At 44.1% G+C, this 15,440-nt stretch overlaps 1 protein-coding gene across 3 annotated transcripts in view; it reads left to right on the top strand.

Moving 5' to 3' along the window:
* Positions 1–15,440, top strand: part of gli3 (GLI family zinc finger 3) — a 114,213-nt gene that overhangs the window by 60,006 nt on the left and 38,767 nt on the right. For all 3 annotated transcript variants that reach the window (XM_075452028.1, XM_075452029.1, XM_075452027.1), the window contains exon 4: positions 71–176. In XM_075452028.1, the coding sequence (XP_075308143.1) occupies positions 71–176 (106 nt within the window). The remainder of the gene's footprint in view (positions 1–70; positions 177–15,440) is intronic.

Below are 15,440 nucleotides of genomic sequence, written 5' to 3'. Positions count from 1 at the left end.
CATGAAAAACTGGTCCTACGAACTTTACAGAAAAGTATCTTATGTGTCTTCTCTTTTCTGTTCTACGCAGCTGCTCCACAGTTCTTCCCCGCCTTCCATCCTCCCGTGCCGATCGACGACAGGCATACCCAGGGACGTTACATCTATGACCCCTCCCCCGTACCCCCTCTGCATGTGTAAGTCTCTCAAACTGGTCACACACACTCAAAGCACAGCGCTCACAACGCAGAAATATTGCTGATCACGACTGCATTTGGCGATCCGAATCAACTTCCTTCCGCCCCGTGGGGCGTGGAGCATCCTCCTCCTGGGTGCCTCCGTGGGTGCCTTTCTTTTTTGCCCTTTCAGGATCAAAGGCCACGGCCCCCGTACGTGCGCAACATGATCCGCATGTCAGAGACGCGCAAATGAACATGTGTCAGAGACATGAAAATGAGAGCGGGGCAAGGGGAGCCTGGGAGCAGCGCAATTCTCATAAGAGCAGCGATCAAGCCCTGCCAAGAGAAGGAAGCAGTGCCTCCGCTGACATCTACCCCCCCAAACCCCGCCCCATCCAGTCATATGCATGTTCAGTCAACCAAATATGAAGTTAAAGGGATAGTTCGCCTCTTTTGACATGAAGCTGTATGACATCCTATATTAGCACCATCATTTATGAACATTTTCTTACCTCCTGCGAGCCGAGTTCCAGCGTCGTTTTGGTGTTGACGAAGGTAGTCCGGCTAGTTGGCTGGGGCCACAAAAATAAAGCGTTTTACTTCTCAAAACAATATGCGTTCAAAAGAGTAATACATTTGCATCACAAAATCGTTCTCCAGGAAAAAGTCAGACTTCACAATCGCTTGGTGCTATTTTCTCTCTACCTTCATATCACTGCGTACAGCCACCTGCCGACAGCTGCACCTGTTACGGTGTTTACTGCTCGGTCTGCACTTCGGTCTGCGCGGTCTACACAGCACGCAGTGATACGAAGGGAGAGAAAATAGCGCCAAGCGATTGTGAGGTCTGACTTTTTCCTGGAGAACGACTTTGTGATGCAAATGTATTACTCTTTTGAACGCATATTGTTTTGAGAAGCAAAACGCTTTATTTTTGTGGCCCCAGCCAACTAGCCGGACTACCTTCATTAAAGCCAAAACAAGTCTGGAACTCGGTTCACAGGACGCAGCAGGGGGTAAGAAAATGTTCATAAATGATATTCATCCCTCAGTTCACTTTTACTCACTCTGTTCCTGTTCCTCTACATTTTATTCTCTGCATCCAGACGGTAAGTATACGACGAGGACACGAAGGAAGCGATCACCGCGCGACGAGGACAAATTGGATGGGGCAGCTACTTGGGCCGCATTATGTTTGATATTCTTCATCATTATCAGCTCCCCCCTTCTCCTCCTCCAGGAGTCATATCTCTCCCTTGCTGATGTGCCACTAAGCGTAATGAATTTTTTATGTCCACCCCACCCCTCCACCTCCGGCCCACCCCACCTCTCAACCTCTCGTCTCCTGCTCGGCGGCTCGGCGGTGGGAGAAGGGGGGGTGGAAATAAAAAAAGGGAGGTGATTGATGTTCCGTGTCACTGCAAACAAAATGGCAAATATAATTTAGCATTTAGCTTATGCGGAGATAATGGGGCGAACACTCGCAGGCAGCGTAGGCTCAAGCAAACAGTCGGGCTTGTTATCCGTCAGGAGTGCTTTGGTACGATGGGGAGCGCCGGATAGGGAGGGCGAGGTGAGAAATGAGAAAGGGGGGCGAAGAGGGACAACGCTGATCCGGGGAATTGAATTAAGGGGGGAGACGTTATGCAGCACCGGTGTCTTCAGTCACTCTGCCCGGACAGGAGTTATCTGCGTGCTTGGTTTGCTGTCATTGCAGACACGGCCATGCTCTGCCACACTACTTAAGGCCCATTTATCCGAGCCTATAAGCATAGAGCTGTTTAATATGACACGCTTTGTTGAGGGAAACTATTTGTCACGATTATAAGACAGCTGTTGAGCAGGCGGCCATATTTAAATCAACTTCGTGAGCTCGGTGTCACACACGTTATCCATTAAAGGGATAGTTCGCCTCTTTTGACATGAAGCTGAATGACATCCCATATTAGCAATATAATTTATTAAAAAGACGAATTAAAGGTAATTAAGTAACTTTATTCTGATCTTAAAAGCACATATTCGGTTGTCTGAAGTCATTTGGAACTGGAAAACTCTTGTTTTGTGCCTCTTAAAGGGATAGTTCGCCTCTTTTGACATGAAGCTGTATGACATCCCATATTAGCAACATCATCTATGAACATTTTCTTACCCCCCGCTGCGTCCTGTGAGCCGAGTTCCGGCCTCGTTTTGGTGTTGACGAAGGTAGTCCGGCTAGTTGGCTGAGGTTTAAAAAATAAAGCGTTGTGCTTCTCAAAACAATATGTGTTCAAAAGAGTAATACATTTGTGTCACAAAATCGTTCTCCAGGAAAAAGTCAGACTTCACAATCGCTTGGCGCTATTTTCTTTCCCTTCGTATCAATGCGTTCAGCCACCTGCCGACAGCTGCGCCTGTTACGGTGTTTACTGCTCGGTCTGCACTTCGGTCTGCACGGTCTACACAGCAGGCAGTGATACGAAGAGAGAGAAAATAGCACCAAGCGATTGTGAGGTGTGACTTTTTCTGTTGAACGATTTTGTGATGCAAATGTATTACTCTTTTGAACGAATATTGTTTTGAGAAGCAAAACGCTTTATTTTTGTGGCCCCAGCCAACGAGCCGGACTACCTTCGTCAACGCCAAAACGAGGCTGGAACTCGGCTCACAGGACGCAGCAGGGGGTAAGCCAAATTTAATAAATGATATTGCTAATATGGGATGTCATACAGCTTCATGTCAAAAGAGGCGAACTATCCCTTTAAGTTTCTTTAAAACCTTTTGCGCAGGGAAGCAGCGATATTGCCTGCTTGATTAAAAAAGCCGCTCTGAATTCCTCTGTGAGAAGAAGCCCCTCATCACATCGTTGTATTACAGCAACCACCTGATGGCAAATTGGGAGTTAATTACATGCCCGGGTTTCGAGCTGTGGCCTAACTTTGTGAGCGAGAAACTGCAGCCCAAAGAAGTCGATCCCTGCCAGGACTTAAGCGATGCATTCTGCTCTGTAATGTTGCTCGTTGCCAGCCCAAGCAAATAGAGGCAGTCGACGTATAGCTGTCGCTTCGGGGAAAATGTAGGACAGGAGGCGGCTTATGGAGAAATATTGAATTGTTTTAAGACAAGTTCTCCTCCGTGTGCAGAATTAATCGTTATTAGCTCTCTCAAAGATATGCCTAAGTACACAGGGACTATTATTGCAGTACTTCCCCATGCAACCTCTCATTACGGCCTGTAATTACAGTTGGGTTGGCCCTGCGGCAGTTCCATCAATCCAGCCAGCTTCCCCCCGCCGCCGCGCACACGAGAACAGCCACCACCGGGCATCCGTGGCCGGAGAAAAACACTGCGAACGCCCAGCAGCTTGTTTCCTCTGCGCCACAACGACACATCCACCATCCGTACGTGGCAAATGAACAGAATCATATCCTATTACTGTGAAGGGCCTAATTGAAACATGTTTATTTATGGCCCTCGTTTTCAGACGGAGAGCGGGCGTTAGCAGCGCGGCTAACGGGGTTCCAACCATACGAGGCGGTGGAATTAAATTAAAAGCTCATAAAATGAAATATGCTCCGTATTAGCAGTTTGACACTTAATTTGCCTTCAAATGAGCAGAGGAAATCACAAATTAACTGTCCTTTGTTTTTTTTTTCCCCTCTTTACCTCACCTCCCCTATTAGGCAAGGGAGAGTGCAATTACAGACAGAGGCTAATCGTTTAGTTTATGAATTCTAGTGGGGAAGGTACCAATGTGCCATTCAATATTAAAGCCTCGGGGTTAGGGGAGGGAGGGGAGGGGGGGTAGGAGGCCCCTGCTCGTGCTGAACTGAGAAACTTCGTCGCATGAAAGAACAACACTTAGCAGGAGTTTCTTCTGGCTTTCTACAGCACTCTGATGTCAGTAAAGCTTCACTGTCAGGACCAGAAAGAGACTTTCCTGCCGTCCACCCTGTACTTTTCCCTCTTTTTTTTCCTCTCTGGTGTAGAAACTGCAAACTTTTCCAAATAGCCTCACCAAATGGAGAAAAAAGAGCCCCAGAGAAGATGCTTCCTGCCTAAATAAACACATTGATCAGTGACGAGCAGGCCCTCTGTGGGAGCTCTGGTCCCCTCTGCTATCACCATTGTGCGGGACTGGCTTAATGGGAGTTTTTTTTTTTTTGGGGGGGGGGGGGGTAGAGGCTGCTCCTTTCACTCCAGCTTTATTGCCTGACCACGATACACAGCAAAACAAAACAGGCCTCTCATGCAGCTCGACGCCGGCCCTCGGTCACCCGGATACCGCTCAGAACAAACAGAGGTATTCGTCACAAGTCAATTATCGGCGGCGGAGTTTACTCTGGAGTCCCGGGCACTCGTGCTGTGAATGGGGCCACTAAAACAACTAAACATTCTTATGGGATAAGCAATTGACTTGCAGCCTTTTGATCACTTACCGCATGTGAATTTGCCAAAGAATTAAGGCAAGCTGAGTCAATTTAAGAGTTTATAAAGTTGTAAAACAAAGCGTGCTTCGACTTTGCAGATTCATTTTGAATAATCTTTGTGTCTTTATCTCATTTCTGTGCTTGAGAGTGAGATGTTTCCTTCAGGACAGTCTTTAAGGATATATATATATATATATTTTTTTGCAATTCACTTTTTTATTGCTTTTTTAACTGTACAACAAAAGGAACAACATACATGAACAATGACAAGAATAAAACAACATAACATGAGAAAACAAACAAACAAACAAAAAAAACAACAACCCACACACAAAACATTACTTGCTAAAAAATGCTTACATAAACTAAACTAATCCAAACATAAAAATAATTACATACATCAACATACACAGGGTTAACATCTCCAGCATCTCACCTGGCTCCCTCACTCCCACAGTCACCATCCAACAACAAATAAGACTTTTGTCACAGTTAGGACACATCTCGCTATCCACATAAAGATTCATCAACATTGCCCCACCAATCAACCATCTCGCACAACACTTATGAAGGGACCCCATAGTTTCAGGAATATCTCCTTCTTATTGTTCAGCCTGAAAATCTGTTGCTCGTAGCTTGCTATTTTGTTCATTTCTCCTAACCACTCTTTAAATGGTATAATATTTTTGGTTTTCCAGTGTCTTAAAACAGCCCTGCACCCTGTAGAAAGGGCCAATCTACATCATAAAGTTTGCTGGAATGATAAGTCTATTCCCTCTGTTATTATGCCCAAAATACATAGGGCGGGACTCTGAGATAAATTTGTCCTTAACACTTTGTTGAGGAATAATATTGCATTTTCCCATAGGTTTTGTGTCATTTCACATTCATACAACATGTGTAAAAGTGTTCCCTTACTCCTCTCACATCTCCAGCACAACTCGGATTCACAGAGTTTTAGTCTTGCCATCTTACAAGGAGTCCAATAAAGCCTGTGTATGATTTTATATGTAATTAAGCAGGTCGGTGTTTCTCTAGATGTCTTATACCAGGATCCGGTTATTTCCTTCCACTTCTCCGTAGTTATCTCGCCCCGTAGATCTTCAAGGATTTTTTTTTTAAATGAATATAAAAAAAATGCAGGTTGAAGGTGGGTCTCCGTGTTTCCTGGCCTGTGTGCTCGTGTGTTTGTCCAGCTGCAGGCTTGCAGGCTCGGCCTGACCACGGTGCAGAGCTGCTGCTGCACGTCTCTGTCATCGCAGCACAAGCTCAGCTCCAAAATGATGAAGCAGGGAAGAGTTTAGGACTGCGTGAGCTGTTGCTTGAAATGCTTTGTTATTTTTAATGAGTGCAGCGTGGCTCCAGCCTGCTGAATCACCCTTCTTACCCTTTAATTTCAGCTTTACTTTTAGCCAGATTCCCTCACCGTTGGTGTTTTCTTTGAAGTTGTGTGCCGACTTCGTCTGTTATTTACATAAACTGTTGTCAGAGCGCCCAATCTGCTGCGCAGTGGTGCGGCGTGTTGCTTAGCATAAAGACCACGGTCTTATCTCAACACCTCGTTCCAGATGGGATGAGGCCGAGCGTTGCGGCACTCTCTCGCACACAAGTGCGAGCACGCACACGGGAAGCAAAACAATGGGAAGAACAAAAGAAACTGGTGTAGCTTTTGTTGTGGCTGGCGATGAAATGTTTTGCAGGACTGGCTGTTTATTACCGACTTTGATGGCCTCATTTGATCAAATTGATCAAGTTTTTAGCTTCTATCAGTTTTGAATTTAAAGCAACATTATTTTTCTTGAAATTTTCTTTTTTTTTTTTTATCCAAAAAAAAAGAAGGAAAGAAAGAAAGAAAGAAAGAAAGAAAAGAAAATTTGCTATTAACGCCCATGTTTAAATAATGTGTAGACATTATTTAAACATGGGCGTTAATGGCGCCGTAGAGTACCACAGAGTGCAAAGTAAAGCCGTAAATTACAGGATGAGTGAAAGATTATTTCCTAATCGCATCTGACAATCTCTGTCCCGATATGTGTCACCAAAAAGCAGGGGCCACTTTTTCATCTTCCTCTCCTAACTGTCCAAAAGCCATTCTGTATGACTTCATAGGTCACCCCTCTGTAGTGCAGGCGCTGCTTTCCCTGCATCCCTCCCTCCTCCTTTAATACTTTCTCTGTGGAGTAAGTCAGGGGGACAGGCGGTCACGCAGTCGCCCGCTTCATGATTAATGGTGTTTATTCTTGACAGAAGGCTCCTGTATTTATCTGCATTGCAGTTTCACTGATACTATCAGTCACCTGAATGAAAAATATTCAGTCATACCAATTTTGCTGTATAATTGAGTAGAGTCACTTCCTTTCAGTTTTCCCTCCCCCCTCCTCTCTCCCCTCTCCCTCTCTATCTGGCAGCCTTATCATCGCCACAGTAATTTTCGCGCTGCGTTGTTTGATATGGAGAGGCTGACTTTAGCCGTATTTGACATAAAGCCTCTTCAATTTTCACAGGAGGGGGAGAGAGGGAAAAAAAAGGGGGAAGAAAGAAAGTTGCGCGCCACTCCGTAGGGGAAAGTATCCCCCCTCTGCTTTTTTTTTATTTCTTTTTTTTTTTTTATATTCTGAGGCAATTTCAGGATTTAGAGAGAAAGGAGATAAATGCCTAAGCAGAAATGTGGGCAGATTGAAGTTCCAGTATATCTATTTTGTTTGTAATACACCAGTTTCAGGAGCCCAAATGGGAAGTGTGGTCGTTTTTTTTCCTTTAGCCTGTGCACGGGGCCGTGATATTTGAAGGCACCTGTGTGTTTTGAGACGAGTTTGGCACAGAAGATATTTGACAAGGCCTGTAAAGGTTTTAAGGTTGAGTCATTACCTGTGGAGATCTGTTAAAGCACGTTCAGAAACTCCACTTAGCCGGCTTGGATTACCCTCACTCTGGCTGCTCCTGCCACTGTGCATGCTTACATTTTCTACCTACTTATTGAATATCACACATCCTTTCTAAATATTTAATTCTATCTCTTAGAGGCTAACCGTAATTTTAAGATATAAAGAAGAATTTCTATCTTTTTCAATCTGATCCCTTACATAACGCCTTATTATTCCTTCAGCACATATTTCCCATTCATTATAATTTCCTCAGTGTTAGTCCTGGGTGGAATTTAATTTAAGGGTCCATTAAAGACCGCTTTGAAAAAGGTACATTTTGCGATAAGAGAGGAGCGCGTTAATCTCTAATATGAGGCCCTGTGAATTTGCACATGTAACACATTCGTGGATTTGATTTTCTTTACACAAGTCATTTGCCCCCACTTCATGTTTGAGATCTCAATTTGTAGCTCTCCCAGGGAGCACAATGGAAAACCAGGTCTGAGAGGAGGCGATAACGGGCAGGTGCCAACAGCTCTGTGCTAATGTGTGTGTGCGCTCAGCCACGCTCGCACACACACACACACACACACACACAGGTTGGAAATAAATGGCTACGAGCAACATTACAGAGCAGAATGCATCGCTTAAGTCCTGGCAGGGATCTTTTAGCGTCACTTTTTTAAATTTTATTGCAATTTTCATGTTTTTTTTTTTTTACCCTTAAACATCAAAAAGAAATCAGACTTAAATTTGATCATTTGTAGTTTACAGAAATAAATCACTCTAATTGCTGTATTTTCACTCTAAATTATATTATTATACTGGAAAAAGACCAAGACCCGTTCGTATTGCTTTTCTTTTTATTTTACGGTCAGCTTACGATTACATTACAGTTTTTTTTTTTTCTTTTTAGACGCATTGTTTGAAAGAAAGGCCATCTTAAGCAGCTAATTAACCGACTAATATTCTCATCAGCTCATAATTAACTACAGTAGTTGTCCTTTAATGATATTTTCTTTCTGTGATGTGTTCGAGTTAAAGTTATTTGATGGCTGTGGCAGTTTTATGAGCTTCTTTGTGAAATCTCCTGCTCTCATTGTTGAGGACCTTTTAGACGGCACGCGGCCTCGCGGCGTCTCCACGACCTTCGGCTGCAGTTTTTAAACGGAGCCTCCCGCTGGAAGAAGGTGCCACTTAAATGTACTTTTTGATTATTATTTTTTTTTTTAGAGAGGCTGCTCTTCACCTAATGCAGAATAATCAATTTAGGCAGTCAGTTTTCAGCTCTTTCAGCTCAGTCTGTGCCCTACAGACGTCATGCTGTAGCCGTGCAGAAATGTGGAATTTCCATTACTCTGATCTCAGGGCTCCAGACCCAGCGATCCCACTCTGGGGGCCAGTTATAGCGAGTAACGAGACCAAGGGAACAGGGTCATAAATCCTCTCCAACGCTCCCTATTTTCCATCCTCTCCTCTCCGTGCCTCCCTTCCTTTCCTCCCTCTCTCCTTAGCTTCCATCTCTCCTGCTCGAGCTTTCAGAAAATGATTGAAGCAAACCTAAACAAAGCAACGTGAAATATCACCGCGTTTGTTTTAGGATGCTTTTAATGTGGGAGGAAACGAGTTCATTTCCCCTTATTGCTTCTGTTTGTCCTCCTTTTACACTCTCCTCACCAGAGAAAATGAATTCACATCACATAAAAGGATTCTTGTCTCTTGTACCTTCGTTATCTCGCTTATCAGATGTGGCGTCCATTACATCTGATAGCATGATAGAGGACGGTTTCATCTAATGATGTTGTTTGAGGCGAGGGCCCCAAAGAAGCCCCCCTTTGCTATTTCTGTGTCCCATGATGACTCGCTTTCTCTCTTAAGAGGGCGTCAGCTTGTGAAGTGTTTTCCATCGCATGTGTCCGGAGGGAGCTGCGCAAATATGCAGAGTCATGCACACAGCTGCAGGGTGAATGCACTTGTAAGAATGCAGCAGGATTTTTGCTGCACGTCCATCACTTCTTTGAGCTTTAGGATTTTTTTTTTGCTAAATTAGGAATGAAAGTTTACTTTTCGCGGACAGAACAAGGCTGGGAAGCGGAGCCAAAAGGCAGAAAAGATGAATGTTTCCCAAAGCTGGCTCATTAGGAATTCCCTCCCATTCATATCAGTTTTGTTCACTTATGTAGCAGCTTTGTGATACATACTCCTTTGGGTCTGTCCAAAAATTTCCACAGGTCTGTGTTTAAGCCTCCCAAAGCTTCGTCAAGCTTGGGCATGGCACCACCACGCATTCAGCCCCTTCATGATTAAATATCAAGGAACTCCACTTGACGTTTTATTAGCCCAACAAGATGGATGAAATGGCCGAAATAAAGTAGGCTGTGTATGTTCACTTTCCCACCAACGCTTGCCTTTTCTTCTGTCCAGCTTTCCTCTGCTTTCGCTCCTCTGAAAGAAGTGTGTTCGGAAAACGTGACGACTCTGGCTCTGAAAGGGAGATTTTTAGTGCCACAGAGGCAGCATCCATTTCTGTGTGTTGCAGAGATGGGGACTCGAGTCACTGTGACTTGGACTCAAGTCGACTCGAGTTGCTGTTTTGATGACTTGTAACTTGACTTGACAAAAAATAAAAGACTTGAGACTCGACTCGGACTTGGAAGTTAAAGACTCGGCACTTGACTTGACTTGAGACACGATGACTTGAGTGTTAAGCATCTAGCATAACTTTGAACTTTGTTCGTCATTTGAAGATCCATTCTGACCAGTAAGTGCTTGTCAAATTAGCTAATATTATCCTGTTAGCCTAGTCGGTAGTTAGCTAACGTTAGCTTGATATGATACGGGGTGGACAGGTTGGACACATTGGCCAATGATGTTTACTTATATCTTGTCTTTTCACTTTATTAAGATCAGATTCTGCAGGTAAAATTGCAATACTAAGGTGACTTGACTTTGACTTGACTTGCCCAAGAAAAAATTACTTGAGACTTGAAAGCTGAGGCTGGGTTCGAAACCGCATACTTCTCCGACTACTCATACTGACTTTTTTCCCGAATGCATACTAGATTCGCCAAAATGTTGGGTATGCATCATGAGGTTACTACTCATACTCAAACTACCCAAGATGCAACGTAACGTGACGCCGCCGATCGTCATTTCCTGTCAAAACGGCAGTTTCAAGCTAGCTACAACGAGGGTAGGTTCACTTCCTGTTTTCAAAACAAAAGCACCAATTGGATCGTAATGGCTTTCCCTATGATAAAAGGCAACGGGTATTTTATTTTGTGAAAATAACCGGAAGTGCGTTGCTAACTACGGCTAGCTTTAGTAGCGCCGAATTCGTAAATTCGCCGAACAAAATTGTAAATAGCGGTTTTTTTGTCAGGTTTTCAACACATTGGGGATCTAAACGACTACTTTCTCGCCTGAAAATGTTTCAAGTGTTGCTAAAGTTTACAGAGTTTAGAGCTTAAAGCTGCGGTCGGCAACTTTTTTTTAGTCTTATTAGCTTGAACTGTCATGGGATTCTGGAAGTAGAATATTAAATAGGCTGTTTAGGAAAAATAACGAAATCTGTAGCTCCCTCTGAAGCCTGTAATCGTGCTTGCAAAAACCGAGCGCTCCCGGCTGTTTTAACCAATCAAGTTAGGGTGGAGGAATCCTACCTGTCAATCACAGCTTGTGCACACGCTGCTGAGCGTGAGTCTGCCCCAGCTTGTGTGCACTCACACTGGTGTGAACTCACGTGCACAACCTCGTCCACAGAGGGGGAGGGGTTTGGGGGGCGATTCGGAGCTTGTTAGAGGTTGGGGGAGGGACCTGAAAGTTGTATCAGTTCGAATTTTCCGACTTTAGACTCGCAATTTTGAAAACCTGCCGACGGCAGCTTTAAGCAAAATCGACTTCAGGCCGGCTGATTTCGGCTCAGGCAGGAGCGAAATGCATTGTGGGTAAACGCTCTGCATACTGTCTGGTCGATGAGTATGCAAGTATGTAGTATGCGGTTTCGAACACAGCCTAAGACTTGAGACTTGCACATGTGTGACTTTGTCCCATCTCTGGTGTGCTGCACCTGATTCTCCTGCACTGCTCCCTCTGTGTCTCAGCCCTGTTTCTTCCTCCCGATTCCCTTTATTTTCTCTCTTGTTCCACCTCAGATCTCCGTCTGAAGGATTAACCGTCTCCAGCGGTGTGTCTCTGCTGTCTTGTAGTGCCGTGTATTGTTCGTGATTCGCTCAGGCCCATCCGTGCGGCTGCTCATTTCAGCTGCCCAGTGTGACGTGGTGAATTGAGGGGGATCGTGCGGAGCCCCCGCCGCCCCTCACCTGTAGGCTGCACCTTCACACACAGACAAGCGTGCTCATTACCTGACTTGTCAGGTTGTGAAGCCGGTGGGGTGTGGAAACCTGAGCGCTGTTTGGCTGCAGGCGTCAGCTGAATGTTTGTGTAAAGGCATCAAGGCCATCGAGACCACGCTTAAGAGGAAAAAAGAAGATGGATGTGCTTCCTCTCTGTTTTGAGAAGTTTAACACTTTCGCACCCAGGAGTCTCCTCCTGTCTTCTCTGTAGCCTCAGGCAATGCCAGAGGAACTCCAAACACTGACTGCCAGCTAATTCCACCTGTGCTTACTCTCTTGCTTTAAGGAAAATAGAAAAGAAAAAAAGGCAATCGGGCACATATTTGCAGCCGAGCTGAGATGAAGGTGGAACGTGCCACTGAAAGTGACTGCTTGTTTGTAAAAGGCAAAAATCAAGCATGGGAAAAGACTAAAATCTCACGTTTGTTCCCTGACTCCAGCCGGCTTGAAATTACAAGAAAAAAAGGGCTGGCTCATTTTGTGCAATTTCACTTTCATGTTTTCCTTTTCTTGCTACGTACTAAGTTGATTCGTTTTGCTAGACGCTCTTATCTCGATGGCTGAAATTACATTTAATTGCAGTGTGGAAAACTGGTTTTCAAAACAGCCCCGTGAGAATAAAAAAAATAAAAAAAAAACCTGCTGCGTGGCGGAGCCAAACATAAACTTTTTCAAAAAACCAGCGCAAGTGGGAAGATGTGATTCTGTCTTTTCTGATCATTTATAATCCCCCTGACTCGTCAGACATGGATTCTTTTATTTAAAAAGAGACCCAGTTTGAATCTGCCTAAAACTATCCACAACTTTCTGGCCTTTGCCTCTTTATTAGCTCGACGAGCTATTTCACTTAAGTGGAAGGATCCAGCTCCTCCTTCCTATTCACATTGGCTCAGAGATGATGTTCTGCATGGTTATTGAGAAGATGAGATACACTATTCGGGGATCTGAGAATAAATTTTACAAAATATGGTGCCCCTTTTTGGTATTTTATGAGAAACCCACAACAATGATATCAGAATGTTTTATTTATTTATTTATTTTTTCTTCTTCTCTTTGATCTTATTTGATTTCTCCTTTTTCTTTTTTCTACTGTCTTGTTTCTTTGTTACTGTTCACCTATGTGGCACATATTTACATTTTCTAAATATGGTTGGTGATCATTTTTACTTGTAGTTGTATGTGTCTTTCCATGTTTAGGCAAAGTTATGTGTTATGTCATCGGTGGATGTTGTTCAGAAAATACAAAATAATCTTCCTGTACAATGATTGTCTTATTTATGTTTTGTCAATAATAAAAAGACCTTTGAAAGAAAGATAAAAAGAGAACCCAGAGCAGGTTTGTAACTCCTTCGGAGTTCACAGAGACGTTTAAAATGGAGGACTCTGACACCTGGACCCGTTTGTTATGACTTGAGCCCGTCACAGTCACTGACTCCAGTTCATAAATATGTGTTATCACTCCAGTGGCATGGAAGTGATACGTGCCCACAGGGATGTACTGTACACCGTTCATGCAGGACGAGTGTGTTCCCGCTGCTGCTTATATGTGGACAATGCGAGTGTGGCTGAAACGCACTGGAGGGGGGGTGGTGGGTTACTGAAGGAGAGTTCTGGGTATTCAACTGGACAGCATGTGTGTGAGCTGACTCCGCAGCGTATGGGAATGTCTGGAACGCCTCCAGAGGTATCCCACCGAGAGGGAATCCTGCTTGATGTGACTGTGAATAGAAAGCCTTCCCCACCCCCCCGGACCCACCCAGGCCTTTGATGTCAGGGGGTCACACAGAGACCTTACAGTTTTGGGGGAGGCATAGTTGCCCTGAAAGCCTGGCAACCTCGCCATGCGCTGCCAGCCAGAAGAGCAGCTTAAAAGCAGAGAGTCTGAGGAGCACCTGACCTTATTACTCATTAAATCGGCTGCCTGCATAGACCAACAACCAAAAAAGACTGATTGTTTTTTCACCTTCAACTTTAATTCAAGTGTTATGTGTTACAGGGTTTGGAAAGAGCGTAAAGCCACTGTGGTTTTCATTCACCTGCCTGCATATGGCAGCTACAGGTACTATATTAAAGCATGTGGGGCCCACAAGAACTGTTTGTGTTGGCTGCTGCAAAATACAGTTATTAAGCCAAATAGACTATGATTACAGGTCTGAAATTAGTTAGTGATTGAGAGGTGGATTTTATGGACCAGCTTAGATTCATATTGACTGACTTTTGGAAGTCCTGATGCTGTCGTGAGTGCAACAAGCAAGCAAAATGGAAGAAATGTGCTCCTGCTGACTGCTAAATGGTTTCAATAGAGAGTTGCTTCTGCAGTCTAAATGCACAGGGTGACTGGTTCTTTTGGATACAGAACAGAACTGATGAGATCCAAACTTTTCTGGGGGTCGAAACAATGCAACAGAGTAAAGATCCCCAGCGATCTTTGTGAGGCTTCTGCTGTTCTTCTTTTGGTAATTCAAAGAACCAAATATAGGTAGCTCAGTGCCACATCGGTGTGTGCTCACCCACAGAAGGCCTACGTCTCTCAGCTGTACTTTTGAAACAGACTATTTGAAAAAGACTAATGAAAGAGAGGTGGATTAGCACCAAATTCTAAAGGGGTTCTTTTCTCCCAATCATCAACGTCAACTTGGACGTCTTGGTTTTTCCTCCTGGACCTGCTCCCTTCGTGACCTGAACTCAGATAAGCAGATATGGATGGATGGAATCTAAGGCTGTGTTCGAAACCGCATACTTCTCCTACTACTCCCACTACTCCTACTAACTTTTTGAGTTAGTAAGCTTGAGTAAGCGAGAAGTTCCCGGATGCATACTAGATTCGCCGAAATTTTGGGCATGCATCATGAGGTTACTACTCATACTCAAACTACCCAAGATGCAACGTAACGTGACGTCGCCGATCGTCATTTCCTTTCAAAACGGCAGTTTCAAGCTAGCTACAACGAGGGTAGGTTCACTTCCCGTTTTCAAAACAAAAGCACCAATTGGAGCGTAATGGCTTTCCCTATGATAAAAGTTGCCTTTTTATATTAGGGAAAGCCATTACGATCTTTTTGAAAATAACCGGAAGTACGTTGCTCACTGCGGCTAGCTTTAGTAGCGCCGAATTCGTCGGAACAAAATTGTAAATAGCCGGTATTTTGTCAGATTTTCAACACGTTGGGGATCTAAACGACTACTTTCTCGCCTAAAAATGTTTCAAATGTTGCTAAAGTTTACAGAGTTTAGAGCTTAAGCGAAATCAGCTTCAGGCCGGCTGATTTCGGCTCGGGCAGAAGCGAAATGCATTGTGGGTAAATGCTCTGCATACTGTCTGATCGATCAGGATGCCGTATGCAGAATGGAATTATGCAGTTTGCAAGTATGTAGTATGATTATGCGGTTTCGAACACAGCCTGAGTCATCATGTGATGCAAGACTGCCATTTTGAGCCATGATCAAAGACATCAGAGTGATTCTTTCACTTTGATCGGCCTAGAATAACACCATGTGTACCCGGCCTAACAGGACTGTCAGCCATGTTTCTGGAAAATAATCATGTGGGTATTTAGTCTTGTAATGGGCTTAGTGTAGGTGCTGCCATAGAGATGGCTTCTTGAACTATACAGGTTTGACATAAAGTAAACTGTATTTAAATGTAAAATTCAAGCT

This window comes from Odontesthes bonariensis, chromosome 20, assembly GCF_027942865.1.
Source record: "Odontesthes bonariensis isolate fOdoBon6 chromosome 20, fOdoBon6.hap1, whole genome shotgun sequence".
NCBI lineage: Eukaryota > Metazoa > Chordata > Actinopteri > Atheriniformes > Atherinopsidae > Odontesthes > Odontesthes bonariensis.
This window is presented reverse-complemented; position numbering and strand designations above follow the sequence as displayed.